At 38.5% G+C, this 21,750-nt stretch overlaps 3 protein-coding genes across 4 annotated transcripts in view; 1 reads left to right on the top strand and 2 right to left on the bottom strand.

Annotated features, from left to right (window-relative positions):
• Positions 1–21,750, bottom strand: part of LOC124298662 (uncharacterized) — a 148,972-nt gene that overhangs the window by 6,172 nt on the left and 121,050 nt on the right. Inside the window, exon 1 of one of the 2 annotated variants that reach the window (XR_006906857.1) lies at positions 5,649–5,731. The gene's annotated coding sequence lies outside the window, so the exon portion shown is untranslated. Of the gene's footprint in view, positions 1–2,522; positions 2,688–5,648 lie in introns of those variants that run through there. The other variant, XR_006906856.1, reaches the window with a different exon arrangement.
• Positions 7,949–19,483, top strand: LOC124298661 (proton-coupled amino acid transporter-like protein pathetic). The gene is made up of 10 exons (XM_046750969.1): positions 7,949–8,130; positions 12,534–12,600; positions 13,637–13,725; positions 14,593–14,697; positions 15,232–15,382; positions 15,485–15,606; positions 15,683–16,041; positions 16,564–16,747; positions 16,842–17,008; positions 17,734–19,483. The coding sequence occupies exons 2-10, from the start codon at positions 12,598–12,600 to the stop codon at positions 17,964–17,966; spliced, it is 1,413 nt and encodes a 470-aa protein (XP_046606925.1). The 5' UTR covers positions 7,949–8,130; positions 12,534–12,597; the 3' UTR covers positions 17,967–19,483.
• On the bottom strand, positions 18,512–20,187 carry LOC124298665 (DNA-directed RNA polymerases I, II, and III subunit RPABC5). Its single transcript, XM_046750977.1, has 2 exons — positions 19,987–20,187; positions 18,512–19,756 (listed from the first exon to the last, which is right to left on the bottom strand). Exons 1-2 carry the CDS (start codon positions 20,079–20,081, stop codon positions 19,648–19,650), a joined length of 204 nt encoding a protein of 67 aa, XP_046606933.1. The 5' UTR covers positions 20,082–20,187; the 3' UTR covers positions 18,512–19,647.

The raw sequence follows: 21,750 nt of genomic DNA, 5'->3' as shown, positions 1-21,750 counted from the left end.
CTTGTTGTTAGAGGCGATCAATTAATCAATGGGGGTCACATCAATTCGTGCGTAAAAGACAACACTGTTATATATGTAATCAGGTGTATTGAATTCCGATGTAATCGTCACATTCGATCATCATTCCACGATGTACGATTCATTCAATTCCCAATAATGGAGTACATGGTAGGTAAGCGCCTTGTTTCCATTTATTATTAGACGATCCGGTGGCTCCCGAGGCTGAGGTCAGTGCAGCAACTCTGGATAGATGGACGGTCGAAAGCAAGGCATGGTACGTGGACAATTGTGGGCGTAATGCTAAGGCACTTCATGCAATGATGAAGATCTTGCCAAAGGAAAAGATCGACCCGTACGCGGGTTGGAAAAGTGAGTCACGTTTTAGTTTTTTCGTTTAATTGAATGGTGACAGTGCGATGTCAATAGACTGATATCGTTACAAGACGAACTGCGGCTTTTAGTAGGATGAAAGATTCACTCGGTAAATTCAAACCACCGACTAATCACGGGTTATGAAAGGCTAACAACCGTCTGATTACTGATTTCCTTTTCATTCGAGCTAATTGAGAAGGTCGATATCTTTGTGATCCGTTCCCGAATGGGCAGAACTGTTGTTCATTACAGCGATTGGATGTCGCAAACTTTAAAGTCGGTCGATGGTACCGATGCGTATCCTTTCATCCGTTGCTTCTTCTCAGCTCTTCGAAATAACCCTCGTAAAGACGTTATTTTTTTTTTGAACTAAAAAAAAAAAAAATAAACTTAGCATACTCACCTAAAGAATCAAACAGACACGATTCTTCGGATTTCTGTTCACCTATATTGAGGCCATTGCGTAACAACCAGCGTCAACGTATCAGCTAGTGTGAAACTCAAGTTTTTGCTTATTCTTTTTCTTGTGGATATGCACGGTTATAGATGTGTGAGCTCGCATTCAAAGACACAGAAGCAGCAAGCCGCGTATTTACTCTAGGAATAAATGCCAATCAGAGTATGACATTCGCAGTAGTACAACTCTCGCTTTGGATTAACCCAAATTCACTTTTCGCAGCATGTCGAACTATACGAATTTCGATCTTTATATACCCTGGGGAAATTAGTGTGGTAAACACATAAAGTGTAACACGTTTTCGAAGCTTTACCGTAGGAGCACATAGAAGTATACGTCGATTTTTATCTAATTAGTGATGCAGGTTGGCCCACATAGTTTTTCAGAGTGCGGAGGTGTCCGAACGAATTTAGAACGCCTAACGAGGGCAAGCCTTGCTTCGACCAAGTTCCCTTTTACTCATAAAAAAATACGTACAATCTGAAACTTTGGTGCTGAGGAAATGAAGATCTGTTACTTGCCCGTACGTCTTCATTTGAGGGGTTGTATACCTAGTCCCAAAAAAAGATTCAGTTTATATAAGGTAATATCTGGTCTTTGATCGAAGGAATAAGCAAAATGTTAATTATTAACAAAATGTCGGCTTCTCCAAAAAAAGATTTATTTTCCATAAAAATTTGAGAATCATCGGTTCAGCCGTTTCCGAGAAATCTTGCTCACCGACTTTGAAAACACAGTTTTGAGAAAAAGGCGTTCAGAGTTTCAAAAGCACTTTCAAACCCTCCGGGGTGTTTTTGCAAATGTGCGCGTAACTTCGAGAATACTTGTCGGATCGACATGAACTGCTTTGTGCATATACTCGAGTGTATGTACATTACTAAAATGAAAAACGTCGATTTTTGAAAAATCCTGACTAGGTATAACTCCTTAAATACCGTTCCTTTCGTACTCAAACCTCCCTAGGTAAGGTGGCTCTGTTTCCGCGTAGCGAACAATACGAATATTGGTACATACGGAAGATGCGGATGGACGCTGCGAGTGTGGAAGTTGAGGAAGTTCCTCCATCACGTACAGAAACAGAAATCAATCCAAGGTTAGGATATCTTCAAGTTAAAATTCACTTATTCAAACCAATCTTATAACGCGATATCAGTTGACTCGAATAGCTCGAACGACACATCGACGGATAGTTCAATTACCAAATGACATTTAGCTAGACGTATAATTTGATACCACCTATACTTACCGCTCGTTCTGTATTGATCTAAGCTACGAATGTATGCACATTTGGAAGACCTTATAACCGTGGAAAATGACATACATATGTACGTATAAATGGTGTTTATTCGTGTCACACGGAACTTTTAAGCGTCAGCTGAGAAAGGGGTGAGTAATGACGCCAACGAAAGAAAGGAGAGAGCAACTTTAAGCTTCACTTCTGACCCGGGGTTTATATATATCTCGCCTAACGTATTCCGGGGTCTTCTTTCCGACAGCGAGCCAACGGCCGCATTTGAATACACAAGAACTCCGATTTGGTGGCATGGCGAAATTCCAAACAGGCAACAATGCGCCGTTGGACTTCCTGATGACTATGCGTTTGAACGACCGTCGGCAGATCCTCCATACGAAGGAGAAGAAAGGACCTTTGTTTCCGAGACGGAAAATTCGGAAAACACAGGGGTTTACATACCTGGAGTTATTTATAGACACGAAGTGAGTTTTCGGTTCGGTTTTAACTTTTTCTCCTTCCGTTTGAGACGACGTCCCTAACAACCAGCCGATAACCGTTTCGCGAGGTTTTGCACACTGTTATGAAATTTATGCGAATTCGTTCGACCGTGAATACACATTGAAAAGAGATGATTTGAACCAGTGGTCAGAGTATCAAGGTCCGATCCTCCTTTTATTCACCGTCTCTCTCTCTCTCCCTGTCTCTACGAATCGATCGAGGCGAGTATGCTACCTTTGAAATATGGATTGGCTAACTATGCTGATCAAGGTCCGTTCCGTTGGTACACCCCTTATCAACGGTTTTCTCAATCGATGTTGTAACCTCGCTGATTCAAATCATTTGACGCGTAATTTGAACTGTTGAAACCACGAGTCAGTCTAGGCTTAGAAATTTTTATCTGTGTACTCAACTGCACGATGAAGTGTAAACACAATACTGGCAGCACGTCGAAACGTGCTAAACACACTTTCGCACTAATTCTCGGTGGGAAAAACTTCACCTGCGAATTAAATTTACGGCACATGCCACTTTGCAAGGGGGGGGGGGGGGGGGGTAGGGCCAATGTCACAGAGTCGACAACGTCGCAGAACAATGTCAACAGAGACAAGGCTCACCTATTAATTTCTCCTATCTCATCGCACAATGTAAATCGATGTGGTCGTAGGTTAATTATTATTTTTGAATTTTTATGGAAAGTATAAATGATGCTCAGTATTTTATTCAACTTTCGACCTACATTGTAGAGAACGAGTTTATGGGATGGGTTCATTTATGTTTTTCAGCATCCAGACGTAATTGGGATTCGGGAGAGCCGATCTGGTACTACCTGCAAGGTCAAGGCAAGGATCGGCGGTGAAGGTGAACATCTCACGACGACGGCAGATGGAAATTGCGATTGTTCACAATACGCTAAGCGTACGTAATTTGCAGAAGAATTACACGGTTCTGTTTCTATACAACGCGCATATGTATACGCATAATATGGTGATGATAAGCGTTGCGCAACGTTTCGCCGTTTCAGCCGCATCCACGGTACAACTTTGTGACAATTTCAATGTTTCCTTTCGTTTTGACTAATTCCTTTTTTCTCAGCACTTTTTTTTTTTTTATATTTTTTTTTTTTATCACTTACTTACAAGGAATTATTCATTTTATATTTTATAAGTTCTAAGTATAGAATAATTTTGAAGGTCATGTGAGATGGAGACATATATATGGTTTTTTACGAGTATTCAGGTATGGGTATTCGTGCTTATGTAACGCACGTGGCCGTGAAAATAAGAGGAAGAAATATGGCGACAGTGTATAAGGGACAGACAATCCAGACATTTTACCGCTGGGCGCGCGTCTAACGGGTGTTTCAAAGTGAATACTTTCTAAAATTTCCAATCGACACGTTTGAAATTAACGACTGTACGAAATATTTTGCAAATTCACCTGCGATGATAAAAGCGGACACGTCGATATATGAGAGAATTAAATCGGGACCGACTATCGTTCCTTGTATATTTACAACTGGTTAATTATACTCCAGTGAAATAAGTTTTTTAGCGCACAGCGTCACTGGAATCACCTGGAATAGACCAACTGCTTACCTTATACTTTTGCACGCGAGTGATTTATGACAGCGAACAAGAATATCGGTAATTGATTTCCGATAACGCGACGTTGCTTTAACGACTCGATAACTGTACCTTCGTTATTAAGAAGAGCCGAATTTCGGAAGCCAATTTCGCACACTCGCAACGTGATAATCAATAACAATATATACTGGAGAAAAGTACAAGACGCATTGTTAGTTCCGTTTGTATCGCATAAGACTAAGGATAACATTGGAATATTTTGTACGTCTGAGAGAGGTATTGCAGGAAACGTAAATTCCGCTGTAGCGTTGCGGTTTCCGTGAAAGATATGAACCACGATCAGGAAAAATGAAAAAGGAAGTTATCCGAGCATATTATACACGAGCTGAAATTTAGAATTAAAGTTGTTAAAAATTTTGCCATCTCAAAAGTTCGGCCATATATATATATATATATATACCTACCTACCGCTGCACTAGTTTATAATGTATAATAATAGCAGTTAATTCGACGCACCGACAAAATTATTATCGCCGAGTCAAGTGCTGTTGTACGCAGGGATATATTACACACTACAAAGCGTCTAGTCAACGAGATAAGAAAAGAAGAAGATGCCATTTAGCTGGGCTCAAAGGTTATAAACAGTTACAGAGGTCTAAGGGGCATTTTATACCTGCGACCCCAAAGAGTAGAAGAACTGACTAACACACTCAACGACTCCACTCAGGTCGCTTATTCATTTTTTGAAGACCCCAACACGAATTCCAATCTGCTGCGTTTTGGCAGTTTCCACGATTGGTATAGCTTCAACTTCGAAACCTTTAAACCACATCCGTAATCTTTGCTCTGGTCATAGACAAACACGTGATAAGATATCGTCAAATTTTCAAGATTATGCATCTGCGTAAAACCACGCGGAATGTTCTTGGAATGGGTATACGAATTTGGTTATAGACAAATATTTTTACGTCTTCTACCGAGTCCGAAGGTTGCAGGAAATGTTTGGGGAACTTCAAATTTTCAAACCAATTTTACTAATCTCTAGTTTTTCCACTGCTGAGTGCAGGTAAGCTGGTGATATGCTCGAAGGAGAAAGTGGACGAGGATAAGAACCGGAAAGAAGCGAAACTTGAGCCGAGATGGCGAGAGTGGCGGGAGGTTTGCGACGTACCGAGAAGCGAAGAGGAGCGAAAAGATGCCATGTCAAGTCTGTTCAGACCCTATCTCCACGAAATTAATACCTGGTACTCTACAAACAAACCTACCAAGCTACTGCCGCCGCTAATCTTCGAAGGAAAGAGACCCATACTGGAGTGGCACTTTTCAAACTTGTGAGGAAGCAGGCTAAGCTATTTGATCATTAATCTTTGGCCCCTGTAAGAAAAAAGAAATTCTACTCCGCTGATCCAAGATGTTGTACAATCTTCGATAAACTGTCGCTATAGTTATGTAACTCATTATAAATAACGCACGAAATGAATTACGGTCTTGTTGTACATACTTGAATAGTTTGTGGGCATTGTAATATTCACGCACGTTCCGCCTCCTTATTCCTGCTGACGCAACAAGCGTGTTGCATTGGCCGAGGTCGTTTGAAATGTAAACTAGAATGGGGTAATTTACAATTCGTGCATCACGCGCGGTGTGGATTTAGACCGGTTTATTTGCCGTCGCGTCGTCAGACCTGCGTCGTTCACGACCATGCCACTTTTTTAGCGTTAGTGTATAACTATAGAGTATAGCGCGATAAGAGCCAACAGCAGCAGTAGCCTCAAAGTCTATTCAAGTGTGTAAATGTAAATCAATATCAGAGGCAGCCAGAGACATATCATTGACAAATAAGACGAAGGTAGAGAACCGCGAGTCCACAGTCCGATATTCTACAGTTTCCGGATGTCAGAGGTCCCGGACTACGGTCGCCGTTGAGGAAATCTCCACTTCCTTGGTGCTCCCGGCACCCTGATCGAGCCACCTTGGCCAGCTATTGACCAAGTCACGTGCTTGTACGTAGATCTATAAATAGTCTCGACGCCTTGCCGAAATAGTGCAACGATCGTCGCCCGACAACTTCCGAACTTAGCTGTGGCTAGGACTATAAGTACGTAGATCTGCGTTACACATGGATACATATATCGCGTCTTGATGATGCACTGGAATTGAGCTGCGGACAACGGATTGCCTTAATTGCTCCCAATTATGTGAACATTGACCCATTTGCGTGGGTCTGTAATTTGATAACTTCGTTATCTCCGTTGCACGTTCTTTGTGTGTCTGTGCGTTTGTGAGGGTACACACTTGTCCCTCTGTTTTGCCGTTTTCTCTGCCTAGTCTTGCGAATTCCATGATCTCTGCCCGAGGAAATGGTATTTATGGAACGCGTAGGTACACCAGACGAATTGAATACGGAATCCTTTGAATTGGACAATTAGCGAAGAAGAGCGAAAGGTTTGCAACTTTAGTAATGTCTGCGAAATTGTCTTTTTCACAGTTTGCGCATGGCTTATCCCGACACTCCAAACCCTTTCATTTCCTCAATTTCATTCGGGCTTGAGTTGTCCATCTTCGCTGGTATTCGTATTCCCCTTTAAAGACCGCGTGTACCTGCATCATCGCGAATGTTCGCAGTCTAGACTATATACCGTCGATCTAAGAACCTGTCCACAGACTTGTGCGTACAAACACTTTGCCGAAACGCGTGTGTAACCTGCACATACACGTTGAAGCGAGTCAGCTTCTGCTTATAAAAGTGAAAAAGAGAAGAACGATTGCATGTACAGTATTGTTGATGAATGTCTTGGACTTTCGGCTAACTTGTTGTTGGTCCGAAAGAAAATGCGAGTGCGATTCTATACGAATTATGTAACATTAATGACTGACGATGTGGCTGTCGTGAAAGATGGGAGTCACTGTCGCATAGTTCAGGTAGAATCGAACTCGCATTTTGTCACGGATCGCAAACAAGTTAGCCGGAAAGCCAAAGCATCAGATGAACATAATGAACGGTAGAAACACGTCTGGCTAACAGCTGACGGTAGATTACACAGATTTTTTACACTGTTTCTTATAGATTTTTACTCACTGAAATCGGGAAAAATACACTAAAAGTTCCAACACGTTGCAACTCCGGTGTAGTAATTAGAAATCTGGTAGCCTATTCTTGAGTCCAAAATTCCTACGCAAAAGTCATTTCTTGCTTTTATTTAATACGCATTAGTGTGAGACTCGAGAATAAATCCAAACAGGAAAAGAGAATATACCGTACGTGATTTTCTTCACCAAAAACATCCCACGCAGTTGAAAAAAAACATTTTTTGCAGACTTGGGTTATCCTTGCCACACGATGTGCTTGGAATTGATAAATCCAGTCTTAAATGGCAAATATCATTATACAGCTGTAGGAAACAGCGTCTCAAAGACAGAATGAAAACACTCTATTTCTGGCAGACTGCGCCACCGCTTCCGTTCCCCTACAGCCCCGCGGCCGGTCTCATAACGAGAAACCGTTTAACCCAGCCGCCTCTGAATCGTGATCCTACCTTACCGACCGAGCCGGTCGAACGTGCGTATCCACACAGGCGGATTCGGACAACAGTTGTGTCGTGTGTGTTATCCGGCCTCTTGCGCGTGTTCGCACACACGTCGCGAGTCCGCAGGCGGTGTAGGAGTCGGCGGCGACGGTGCCGCGTCTGTGTGCCGTCGAGCTCGATGCAGTGGGAGGTCGTCGTCATCGGTTCGAGGGCGGGGAGGGTTTGGTTAAGGTGGGGGTACCAGCTCCGGTAGTCTGCGACCCTTGTATGAATTTAGAGAAGTTAGTGTCGAGACTTGGCCTGATGAGCGTGGTGGCCGGTTACGGTCCGGGAGGTGGTTTCGAGCACGTCGTCATCGTCGTCGTTGTCGTCGCTTTTTCGGGACGGCAAGCTACCGTGGCTTTTTTCATCGCTTTACCACCGTTCGCAAGGGAGAAAAATAAAACTGGTAACAAGGTGGGTTTGTGTTTTAAACGTGAGGTGAAGACTACGTGTGTGGTTTTTATTTTTTTTTTTATTGCCTCTGTTCTTTCGAACCCAACATATGCGATGATGTACACGTGCGGTTATGAACACGTAAATCGAGAACCGGTATGATTCGATAGCGAAAAAAAATTACCATCGAACACCGCATGGATTTCCTTCTACGCCGGGATAGATTCTTTCCTTTTCTTCTTTTTTGGTTTTCGTTCCGGAGTAACGTGCAGATTTACACACCGTGTGTACTTCATCGTTACCGTACCAAATTCGTAGGGATCATCGGCTGCAGGGTATAAATTCCGTGACGTAAAGTTTATGGCGTCGTTGCATCAGCCGCGTGAAACCCACCACGTGTAGCCTCTGTTTCTGAATGCGGGGTTAACCCATCCGGTTCCGATACCGCCGCGTGTGTGATGCAACAAACCTCCGTCTGTCGTTCTCAATTAATTCTTTTGTCTTTTTGCATTTCATTATCGCGTCTCGACGCCGGCTGAAACAACGACGATACCAGGGTTTAATCTAACCAGCGCGAACTGTACAATAATCTGTTTCGAATCGATTCTCTGTCACTTCGTAATCTCAAGATTCGATAGCTTTTCTTTTCTTTTTCTCATACGTTCTCCTCAGGTTGGTAGAATTGAACACTGTTCGAAAATTCGAATCAAACTTTCAGCGACAAGTTTGTAATGGTACGTGTTGTACACTTTGACATTGGACTTATGCAAGTTTTACAGGATTATTGAGTAAATGAAATTGAGAAGAGAATATGTCTCGGTGATTGTCTGTTCGGCTGTGATGCCAGACGTCGAGTACGTAAAGTTAGCCCACCACGTGAAGTTTGCTCATGCGCAAAAAACACGGCTATCGGCACGTGTAGGTCCTATACAATTATTCGACGATAGCGTACAGAAACTACGTCGATAATACACATGTAATATAAAGGTGTACAAATATGCTCATTTTTCATCTCTGTCGATTAATAGCGTAGTACGTGGTGTAAAATTATTTCGAATATATTATCGATATGCCGGAATATCTCGTCGGGTAAATACCGGGTCTTACAGCACTCGGTATATCTCTACGTATGTTTGATACATATATACACAGGATAAGTAACACATGGCTGTGCATAGATACGTACGTTGCATACGTATCTTATACTGTACGTGTCTATGCCAAGCGTATATAAGCAATTCGATAATATATAATCGATGCTCTGACGGGTTATGCAATACGTATGTAATGTATTCATGCATGCATCAGGGTGTAAAAGAAGATCATTTTTTTTTTGTTTCTTGGAAACTGGTTCAAAAGTTTCGTTTAGGTATAAAGATACGCTTGTTAAAATTTGAGCTCTTGATATTAACATATTAAGGTCTTTAAATAATTTTTAACCTGAAATAACTTTTGAAAGAGTAGATTTATCGTTAAATGATAAGATACCTTTTTTGTAGAGCGTTCAATTTTCTACAAAAATATGTCCGTGAATTTTATGTACAACGCATCGTTAGCTGGTTATAAAAATCAGAAGTAGGAAATTGAATGGAAAATAGAAAAGTGCGATGCGCAAACTCTTAAAGTTAATGTTGTGAGATGAAATTTTAACAGGCGTATTTTTATACCTAAACGAAACTTTTGAACCTGTTTCCAGGAGAAGGAAAAGACCTTTTTTTTTTGCCACACACCAGTCTGCATGTATACTGATGAAATAAGCTATATCTTAAAATTCGCAACGTTGAATCCCAGACGCGGGAATTATCCGTAGGTATATCGATAATAAAATATAACAAACAATTATCCGCATAGAATGAATGTAAAAACATACACTTAATTGCAGGAAAGAGCAGCGTATATTCGTATGAAAAGTTGAAAAATTCGCAACGCTGAGGTATTTCGGATACCTTTATCGGTATCTAACCGAGCGGGCGGAGAGTAGAAAAAAAAGAAAAGAAGAAATAAGGTAATAAGGTAGATACGGTATAACGCGATTATAAAAGAGAACTAAAACAATGCGATCGTATTTCGCTTGAGTAGGTTGTAGGTGTACGCTTATTTCTGTAGAGGCCATTCGTACCGTTAGCACGTGTGGAACGCGAATAGATTCGCACAATTGTACAAGCCAAGACGATCAGACGACAGAGGCCTAGGATGCCGCATGTATCAGATACGAAAATAGATCCACGTATGATTTCTACCTTGTAGTAAACGTGAATCGCATCGGGTATGCCTGTTATTGCATCTTTGCTCCTGCGAATATTCAAATGGCGAATCATCATCGTATTGAAGTTAGGTAAAGTTTATCGTAACGATTCGCGTCGAGGAAAAAGCGTTGTTTCGCGATTTTTTAATTGTTCGAAATTCGAGCAAAACACACCGATATTTCGAGATCATAGATTCACAAAAATCATTGCAAGACTAAGGAAAGTGGTGAGATTTTTTCCGCAACGTTTCGTTACCAACTTCCAGCTGGAAACATATCGTAATATGCCTACATGTATTACTGCGTTATCATTCCAACATATTTATTATTTTTCTTATTCTTTATACCAGTTGACTGACACGCCCGTTTATTCAATGAATGTTGTAATGGTGAAACGAATTTAGATGCCGCACAAGTACCGCGTAATTGATTCGGATTAACAGCGCGTGGCTGCCTGTCCCGCCAAAATATTTCTTATATCTGTAGAGGAAAAATAAAGAAATAAGTAGAGGATAAATTCATTTTATGATTTCGCCACGCACATATACGCGTATTTATTTTAATTTTTTTTTTTTTTTTGCTTTCGTTTTTTTTCTTTCGCGCTGAAATATCACGCATATCGCAACGCAATCGCCCACAACTCGGTGGCACACGACGATCTCTGTCGTATTATTTTACGTATAATGTGTGCAAAAAACGAGAACTTGACCTGAATTGCGGTTTTCGTTATATATTATATACACGTGTACGATAATGCTCTTGATATTCTTGGTTACGTTGCGCAATAATTGTGTCTGCATTAGCAGCCGGCATTGCTGCAAAAATGAACGTAAACAAGTATAGGGGAACAAAAAAAAAAAAAAGAAACAAACAAACAAACAAACAATGAAACGTTTACGTTAGATTAATTATTTTTTAAAAATTTCTTTATAGTATCGAGTAAAAAATGATAACACTCGAGAACGAAATTAAATGGGTTATCGTTGCGGACTAAAACGTTCAACGTGTGTAAGTAATCATGTACCAGGTGTCGTAATTTACGCAGATAATGACTTGATTACTCGCTGCACATTATATTGTACGTTATATTGCTCCGGTGTGATTATATCGTATGATACTGCAACGCAGATGATATTCTTGAGGTTCAGTTTGTTCAGTTTGATAACGAGTTGAATTGTTTGTATAAAAACGTAGCAGGAGAAAGTTTGTACGTCGCTTGAATTTAATTTCAGAAAATTATTTTATACTTTCTTGAGGCGTATCGGATAATGGAGAAAATATCTTCTTACGTTCGTTCATTCGTTTTAAAGACGTATAGTAAACAACAACAATATGTAAAAATCCGTAGTTTCTTGATTTTAAAAATGTGTAAACACATCGAGAAAATTTTTCATTTATATAGTCGCGATATTGTAAAACCGAGAAGGCAAAGTTTGAAATCACGAATAGAATTATGTATATTTCCCGAGCATCGATGCGTAATATTCAGTAAATAGGTATAACTAATGCAATGTCTGCAGTTCGAACTTCGACCCGTCAGAGTGCATTTATTGTGTCGTACTGCAAGCTTTTTGCATTAAAAAAAGAAAAAAAAGAAAAAACGATAATACATGTATTATCTATAGAGCAGTGTAATCTTTGCGCAAGATTTTCGTTTTGTTTCATTTCAGTTATCTTCTATTAATTTCAAAGAAGTAATCGACCATGGTCGTTGTGACTAATCGTAAGTTAACGATATTTACACCAAAATTCTAACCATTTTTTTTCTTTTTATTTCTTTCTATTTATCAAACAAGTTTTCTTCGACTTTTACTTATCTGGTGCACGTTAAGCTATTTTTTACTTCGTAATTCGTTTAACGGAAATTCTTTAAACAGACTACACATCACGTAGCTGCATTGTTTGAATTCTGAAACCAGGGGTTTTATGTAAAAACTTTGATGCAATTTTATCTTGATCCCGTAATCTTAACTTCAACTCAAACAACAAACGTTGTCTATTGAATTCTCAACCCGGTTCGTATTATATAAAACAACGGGTGAAAATTTGGTATCTGATACGTGATGATCGCATCTTTTGATTGTAACACCGATCGATATCTATATATATTTTAAAAATGACATATTTAAAACGCTTTGACAACATAAGATTTACATGTGTTATTAACGCTTGATTTCAGACGTATAACGTCATCGGATTCCTGGAGTATTTGGAAACAGAGATAAAGGAGGACCTTCGCAAGCATGGCAAGTCGTCTCATTATAATAACAATACGATCCCTATTATCATCATCATCATCTCTAACAACAATAACGGCAGTAATTAAGAAACGGTACAAACTCGAGCATCCACTTGAAATACAATTAAGAAATCATCCTAGTGTAACGATTCGTAAAAAAATAACTTACTTTCGCGATTTTTTCCCCATGGTTTATACATGTTAATCAATCTAATTTTTTTTTATTTTTATGTCAAATCAAAGCACTCGTGAAGAATGGATAATAAATTTTTACTTTATAAGGTTGAAAGTGACTCGGAAAATAGAGAAGTCCCCACAAAATTTATAAAAAGATTATTAATAAGTATGAAAGTCGTTATTTGGCAGCGTGAAAAAAAAAGGTATGGAATTTGATCTATTTTTTAGATAGTTTTTCGTTGTGAAAAATACGAAGATTAAAAAAAAAATCTTTCATAGCCAGATAAAGAATGGCGTGAAAAATGTTGCGTCCGAGAAAACCGTTAAAAACAATGCTAAGAAAAAATGAATAAATAAAAACAAATGTTTAAAAATTTATTTTCTGTTCTTCACGAGTGCTTTGATTTGACATAAAAAAATCGGAATGATTAGCGTACTTTAACCATCGAAAAAAAAACCTCGCAAATATCAGCTATTTTTCGACTTGTAACACTAGGATTGATCCCTTAAAAATTTTACGCGATTTGAGGGAACTTTGAAAAATCTTTACCGCTTCGGTATGAATATAAAATGACGGTTGTAATCACGTTATCCAATAAATTGATTTATCAACTGCAGGAAGCAGCCGACAGTCCAATTATTATAACCGTTGGACAATTGGTCCCGATCACTGTTATTATATACAAATCAACATTTCTTTCTCGGCAATTTATTCTCGTTATTTATTCGCGTCTATGATAAAAGAAGTATAATTAAAATTTCGCCTTCGAATTTAAAGACGTACTTCACATTTTACTTACTTGTTAATTGTTTGCAAGTTTAATTCTACGAAAGTATAACTTGTGTGCTTTATTTTCGGGTCGCAGGTTAGCGCAACCGAACCTCCAGCCACGGAGTTGGAAACTTTCCTTCCTCAGGATGGTTCAGCAATAAAAGATGGAGCCTTGACCGGCAAGTAAGTATTATATAAATTATATCACAGAATAAACACAGATCGTCGATAAATGTGTTTTTGCGAAATTATAATAATTAATCGTACAATAACCAATTACGTTACGTATGTACATAAAAAGTGAAAATTTCCACGAGGGAAAAACGCACGCTAATTAATGTATACTGTATCAAACATAATGAATATAAATATCACACGCATGATTCTCATTACTAATCACGTATTTACATTATAATGACGAATTGCCAAAGTTATGTAATAATTATATTTACATACACTTTAATCGCGTATATATTGTATTTTTAAATCGCACATTCGACCCACGATGGAAATTTGCAAATTATGTTGGTATCGTTACGCCGCAGTTTACAAACAATACAATTAAACACTCGCGCGTATATTGTAACACAAAATTGTTACGCAATTGTATCGCGCAATATTAGAATCGATGTCAAGACCTGACAAACCTGGACGAATTTATATTGCAGGTACATAATTTACACGTCGCATTCTCAACCCAGCTCGTGCTCATTCATATGTACGTTCTGAATTAGTGTACGTCAAGTGATACTTACGTTTATGCAAATTCGATATATATATGTCAGGGGAAATTTACTGAAACATCTGTATCTATTTCGCACACACACACGTAAATTGCACCCACGTAGAATTATTGCAACGTGATTGATGGAGCATAATCACCGAATATTGGAATCTTCAAGGTAGCAAAAAAATCACTTGAATGCAATTTTCCGTCGAATAATTATCGAGATATTGTTACGTGAATAATATTTATGTAAAAACTGTTCTCTTCCGTTTCATCGCCAGGTATGCATGTAATTAATTATTATATTCTATATCGGTGTCAAGGTATAAAGTGCAAGTGGTCCCAGCGCGAGATGTCGAAGCCACCGGACAGACTGGCGACAAAGGATTCGACCCGTTCAAAGAACGCGACAACCCGAATCCCACGACGTGAGTAAAATCCTGAAAAACCCATATATTTTTACAAATGAGATACAAGCAGTGCCTGTATAAATATGCATTCAAAATTCAACTATATTTATATATAATATAGGCATGTGGAAAAAAATATGGAGTAAAAAATAACAAATAAACAAATACACGGTTAGAAAAACAATCTACCAAGTAGATCCACTAAAATTTTTCGTTTATTTTAACAATTTTTTAATGTATTGCTAAAGGGAAAAAAAAGCAACTGAATATTAAAAATCAAATGTTAAAATCACAAAAACATAAATATAAAGTGGACCTGCTGGGACATTGTGTTTGGTTAAATTTTTCAAACAGTGATACTGTCGAGTAGTACACACTTTGTTTCGATATAATTTATGTCATATAGATTACTACATATTTTAGTTTTTTAAAAGTCCATATTATGTGTACACATTTTGTAATTTTTAAACCCACATATTTATCCGGGCCCTTGGACATAAGTAATAACACGATACGCGAGTAATTAAACTTCGACAATTATTATTTCTGCAGCAACTGCGACACGCTCACGCATTTACTGAAGGCATGTCTTGGCACCGGAATGTTGAGCATGCCGTTCGCGTTCAAAAGCGCAGGACTCGTACTCGGCATATTTTTAACAATATTCGTCGGTTTCATTTGCACGTATTGCGCGTACGTGTACGTAAGTATATTCACCTAAAATTATTTGAATTAAAAAAAAAAAAAAAAAAAAAAACGAAGAATATTCTACAAGTTCGTCTCTGATCGTCCCTTTTCCGCGTAGATCGAATGTGCCCACAAGTTGTATCACAGGACTCGAAAATCCACCATGTCCTTCCCAGAGGTCGCCCAATGCGCGTTCACCAACGGTCCACCATGGGCGAGACCCTACGCCAAGACAGTAAGGTAAGCGAATCGAACGAGAGTCAGTCAATTGCGAAGAAGGAGAAAGATCTCATCATCAAGTTTTATCATTTTCCAGGGTGATAATCGACCTGAGTTTGTTCGTGTCCTATTTCGGCACGTGCACCGTTTACTCGGTGATCATCGCCCAGAACATAAACCAAGTTATAGCGGTACACATGGGTGAGGGACTTCCGGAGCGTGGGATGATAGCAATATTGCTAGTACCGTTCGTCCTACTTAGTTGGGTACCAAACCTCAAGTACCTAGCGCCGGTTTCCATGGTGGCGAACGCCTTCATGGTGGTGGGTCTCGGGATAACGTTCTATTACTTCGTCATGAACATGCACCCGCCATCGGAGGTACATATGGTTACGGAGACGGTATCGACTCTACCGGCGTTCTTCAGTATCTCCATATTCGCGATAGAAGCTATAGGTGAGAAAAAATTCATTCGCATACTTACATCTACGAAAGAATCTGTATTATATATATATATACCGGGACGATCTCTTGAGACTTGAAAATGAACCGCGCATGCGCCAAATAATTCGATCTCATTGGTCGGCGAAATCTTCCCGCGGCGATATTCTTGTTTGCGATGCAGGCGGGCCAACGTACACAAAATGTGTACGTTTGAATTTTCAAAGAGCGTAAGCATTAAGTTCCGACCGTTCTTCGAAGAATCAGCTTTCCGACCCAATAACAAATGCTTCGCAAACCTTTCCGAGTCACTGCCTCAATTATTTGAGATTATAACCTCGAAAATTCGTATCAACTACATCGCCGCCAGAAACAGTTTGACGGCTGAAACTCGGGATGGCCAGCCTGCGCGAACAGCCGATAAAACTCGCGCATGCGCGGTTGATTTTCAAGTTTCAAGAGATTGTCCCGGGTATAATGTAGTATAGTATGTAATATGATATATACTGTACGGTATGCCTACACTAATGATTTCAGGTGTTGTAATGCCGCTTGAGAACAACATGAAAACGCCCCAGCAATTCATCGGTATTTGCGGAGTTATGAACCAGGGAATGTCAGCCGTAACTCTGATATACATTGTGATCGGTTTTATGGGGTATGCAGCGTACAGAGACGAAACCAAGGAAAACATCATAACGAATTTGAATCCAGAGGACATGTAAGGATTTTCAACACTCCGTTTCATCGCTTTCTTGAATTCGATTTGACCTGTCGAGCTGATCATTATAACTTATAATCGGGTATATTTTCAGCCTTGCTCAAGTTGTCAAAGTTCTGATCGCCCTCGCGGTTTACTGCACATTCGGACTGCAGTTCTACGTGTGCTTGGAAATCGCGTGGAACAATATAAAGGAACGCTTCCTTAAGAAGCCGCAAATCGCAAACTACCTTCTTCGCACAGGATTAGCAATGGCTGCTGGTTAGTGTGCAAATAATTAAGCGTTACGTCATTGTTCGGCGTTCTAAACCGATTGATTGCATATGGGGCATTCCACGTCAAATTAGCCGCCAATATATACCTCATCATCTGCAGTTTCAATCATTTTTTAGTACGATGTTCACAGTGACCCAAAAAGGTCTCGGAATTTATCTCAAATTTTTTTTAGCCACCGCTGAAATTTTCAAAAAATTGAAAAATCAATTCCGAAAATTCCATTTTTTTTTAAATCTGAAAATGTAATTTTTAAGCACCACACCATAATGGAAACTCGGTATTTACTATTCTTTCGTAAGTTTTTATTTTTTCCATTCCCCGATCGAAATAGATCACGGAATCATGAAAATAATGTGACACGGCAATCTATTTATTTATAGATCGAGGCGGGGGGGGATCCGACATGGAAAAACTTAAAACTTAATAAATATTGAGATCCCATTATCGTGTGCTACTTAAAAATCACATTTCAAATCATAGGATCAGTGTGAATTTTCGAAGACTTTTAAAAATGGCTTGCAATTTTGTGTAAATTTCACCAATGGCTAGAGAAAATCTAATAAAAAAAAAAAAACTTGAGATCGTTTTGAATTGATACAAGAACATCATACTAAAACATGATCAGAATCGAATCAGGTAGGGTACATGGGCTGCTAATTTGACATGGAATGCCCTATATACATGCCTCATGCCACCGTTGTTAATTTCAGTATTAGTGGCCGTCGCAGTACCGAAGATAATGCCGTTTGTCGGACTGATCGGCGCCCTGTGTTTCTCCATACTGGGGCTTATCATGCCACCAATCGTCGAACTGATTGTTCGATGGGACGAAGGATTTGGCCGAGGGTATTGGTTGATTGTTAAAACTATCCTCGTGGCTTCTTTTGGTCTGGTGGTTTTACTCTTTGGGACTTACACTGCCATACTAGACATCTTCAAGTAAATCATATCCGTATAATTGTTTAATTGAATTATGCGACGACGCCTTGCCTCGAATTACACTTTGTTAACTGTTCATAATTTTGCTACGAATATGTCACACGTGCTTTTCATAACAGTTCGTAAAATTTATTTTCTACTATCGCGATTTTTCAAGCTCTTTCACACTGTGCACACTTGCTTGTCGGCGGTAAACGAATCGTTGAGTGAAATCGTAACATTTTTTTTTTTTTGTCATCTATTATGCAAACATGAAATTGGGGCGGAAAAAGATTAATATTTAATATCAATTATTCGTCAACAAACTCTACCGTTAAATGTAAACGCGCAATTAATGAGAATTTCAAGCTCTTTTTTCAAATCCTATTGAAAAACAAAAAACAATTATTCTTAGATAAATTTATCTAAGACAGCCCCCATATTTGTCTCATCATCTACAGACCATCGCATCATCATTACAATCACATCAAAGTCGAAGGAATAGATTACCCATAGGAAAAAATTTTTGTATATCATAATAATGAAATATAGTATTTTTTTCACCCGTGATAGGTACTAGGACTGTTCGATCATACACGATCTGTTATGCGAATAATTCTAAATGAATCATTAGATTAGAGATTTCATCTATTTTTGTATTAGGAAGTTGAGTAAATAAATTATTATCATTAGGCGAAAAACAGGGGATAAAAATTAAATAGAAGATAAATCATTGACAATTAGATGAATAATATTGTCGGTACTAATGCGAGGTTGTGCAAGGAAAATAGAAGAGACAATCCTAAGACTCAAGAGTTTTTGTACGAACTTCATTCAAGCAGTTATTTTTTAAATTATCAAGATACGATCTTCTACAATCGAGTTCGCAGAACGCGAACGGTGATTTAGTATAAAAATTGCAATATTGTTAGATAATAAACAAGCAATTGTGCTTTGTTTAGTTTCTAGTTGTTTCTGAATGAATTAAGGTCAAAATCGTCTTGATATTTTACCGAGGAGGTAGGGGGGGGAGAAAATGTGAAAATACCTTTATGGATTAGAAAGTATAATAAGATTATTGAAGCGTTTGTTATTTTTTAAAAAAAGAAGAAAGTAGAAAAAACCAATAAATAAATTTCTCGCGTTAGCAATACATGGAATTTTTATAAATTATAAAGATTTGAATTGATTCAATACCAAGTCATATTTTTGGTGTGTCTTTATTTCTAAAATAATCCCTATACGTTAGAAGTCTATTACTGTTATTTCTGCATCATAGTTTGATAATTATTTATAACTTATATGAAACAACTGTTTAGTCTTCTAACAAATCCGGATTACAAAATTGAATGAAGATCTATTTCTTCTTTAAATAGAAAACTATATGTATGAAGATGTTACAACTAAGAATGTTTTACGATATTTGAATAGTTGATACTCGAAGAAACGACCGGTACAACTAATTGTAACCGATTCAAAGTATATGTAAGCTGAGCAATTTTTTTTTCAATAAAACAAAAAAAAAGGACCTGTTTTGAATAACCTCGCATGTTTTTTATTTGCAATGAATTCGATTCTGGCATTCGTGATCATTTTGTTCAATGGAATACTTTCCACCTTTCTCGATGGACAAGAGGTGAACCGAATTCTTGTACAAAGTTATACTGTCTTTTGTAATAATCATTGTCCCAAATATTTCCTGTGTGTTACTTTTCCAACGGAGCATAATTCAATAATTTTTCAATAAGATCGACGTGTCCAAGCAGCATGCGACGGCAACAGTATCTCTTCAGGCCGAGGGCATCCAAGGCATCACTGAAAAAAATTGAACGCAGTTCTGAGTTTGGATACTCTAATTGAGAATTTACCGAGAGAATATTGTAATTATTTTCTACTTGGCGATTCGAAATTGTAGTATTGCATATATATTGAGTATCGAAAGACGTTGAACAATTTTCATTCAAGTTCTCAGGATAAATTTATTGTTGATGTTTTCGACACCGAATAGAATAGGTTATGTTCGTGCTCGCAAGTTGCGTCCTTACCCTTCCGTATATTCTGCTTGCAGTAAGCCAAGATAAGCTTCCCATTTGTTGCCAATCACTTTACCGCAGGTAAAACAACGCACTGGAATGATCATTCTGCAATAATATTCCTCGCGGAAACGATAAATCAAAAAATTGAAACCACACTTGACTCCACGCTGCTTAACCTCGTGCGATTTTGTTTCAGCTCTGGATCATAAACTGTACAGCTCTATGAGTGACAATGTTGGCGGTATCAGTCGGTACGTCAGAACAAGATTTACCAATTGGACGATTTACCTTCGCTCCTGGATGAACTGATCTGTGATTCCGTTATCCGTCGGTAAATCAAGTCTTATAATTTTTACGCAAGATGGCGTAACCACGCAATCAATCTCAATTTTTTGACCGGCATTCGTGATGAAATCCGAATTTGAATATGGAACCGGCCCGTATTTGGAACCCAGTTTTTGAATGATTTTGAACTTCATTAAATTGGTAATTCGAAAGTTACATGTATTTAAGCATAAAAATGAATTTAAGATTATGTGACAAAGACCTTTGTAATGGCGTTCTAGCTCAAAATTTCACATTAATGTCTCGTGGGAAGTTCATTTTTATGAAACATTTTTATTTTTTTTTTTTTTGAATAATCTAGTAACGTGAATGCATGATATTCCATGAAGAGGCAATTACTCGTTAAACGAATATATAATAGAACGCTCAGGGTAGAATGTCGTGAATAATTATGAAAAAAAGTTCGATACTTTCGGAGCAGCCATATCTGCAGTATATCATGTGCGCGTGATATCTCAATTTAACGATTCCTCCACTAGGCGGAATTGTTTACCATAAATTGACACTTCTTTTACATCCCCCGCTCGGCCGTTGTAATAACAACGGAAGACTGTAACTATGCGGGTTATATTAAACAATTTGAGACTCGAGCTCGATTTATAAACATCTGGCACTGCGGGGAATTCCAGTATACCACACATTCACCGTATTATACATCAGGCTCGGTTGCTCTGCTGCGGCTAGACTGCCATATACCAATGGGTTATTTTTTGAGCGAGCTACCGCCTCTGCACCCACTAAACCCTAGGAATTTCCCGTACCTACTTCTCATCGTAATTCAAGCCGTTCCGATGACCGTCGCTTACGGGCACGTTGTCCCGCAGGCTAGAGTAATTAAGGGGTTATACCTAGTCGAGATTTATCAAAAATCGATTTTTTAAAATTTCAATTCCGTAATGTACACATATTCAAGTGTATACACAGAAAATTTCTTGTCGATCCGACAAATATTCTCGATGTTACGCGCACGTTTGCAAGTGCTTTTGAAACTATGAACGCCTTTTTCTCAAAACTATGTTTTCAAAGTCGGTGAGCAAGGTTTCTCGAAAACGGCTGATAAGATCGGTCTCAAATTTTTACACAAGCTTTGTGAATATATCTTTCAGTCTTTAACCGAAGGTCTTTTCTCGTTGATAAATATTTGCCATTTTATAAACAAATTAAGGCGAAATTTTTTATGGAAAATGCATTTGTTATTTGTTTGAGAAGCCGCCGTGTTGTTAGCAATTAATATTTTGTTTATTCCTCCGATCAAAGACTAGATAATACCTTATATTAACTAAGTCTTTTTTGTTTTTTCATTTCCGACGATTCAGTCCAGAGATATCTTGCTCGTCGAAAGACACCATTTTTACGTGCTGCTCTCGCGGATCGGCTATAGCAGCTTTAAAAATCATTACGTTTACCAATAAAAAATATCAGAATGAA

Source organism: Neodiprion virginianus, chromosome 2 (genome assembly GCF_021901495.1).
Source record: "Neodiprion virginianus isolate iyNeoVirg1 chromosome 2, iyNeoVirg1.1, whole genome shotgun sequence".
In the NCBI taxonomy this organism is placed as follows: Eukaryota; Metazoa; Arthropoda; class Insecta; order Hymenoptera; family Diprionidae; genus Neodiprion; species Neodiprion virginianus.
Note: the sequence above shows the minus strand (reverse complement) of the source record. Positions and strands in the feature narration are given on the sequence as shown.

Coding starts and splice junctions, on each gene's coding strand:
- LOC124298661 (XM_046750969.1), top strand. Junction 16,748..16,841: donor AATTTGAATCCAGAGGACAT/GTAAGGATTTTC, acceptor GTATATTTTCAG/CCTTGCTCAAGTTGTCAAAG. Junction 17,009..17,733: donor AGGATTAGCAATGGCTGCTG/GTTAGTGTGCAA, acceptor TGTTAATTTCAG/TATTAGTGGCCGTCGCAGTA.
- LOC124298665 (XM_046750977.1), bottom strand. CDS start 20,081: ATGATCATTCCAGTGCGTTGTTTTACCTGCGGTAAAGTGATTGGCAAC. Junction 19,757..19,986: donor CAAGCAGAATATACGGAAGG/GTAAGGACGCAA, acceptor AATTTTTTTCAG/TGATGCCTTGGATGCCCTCG.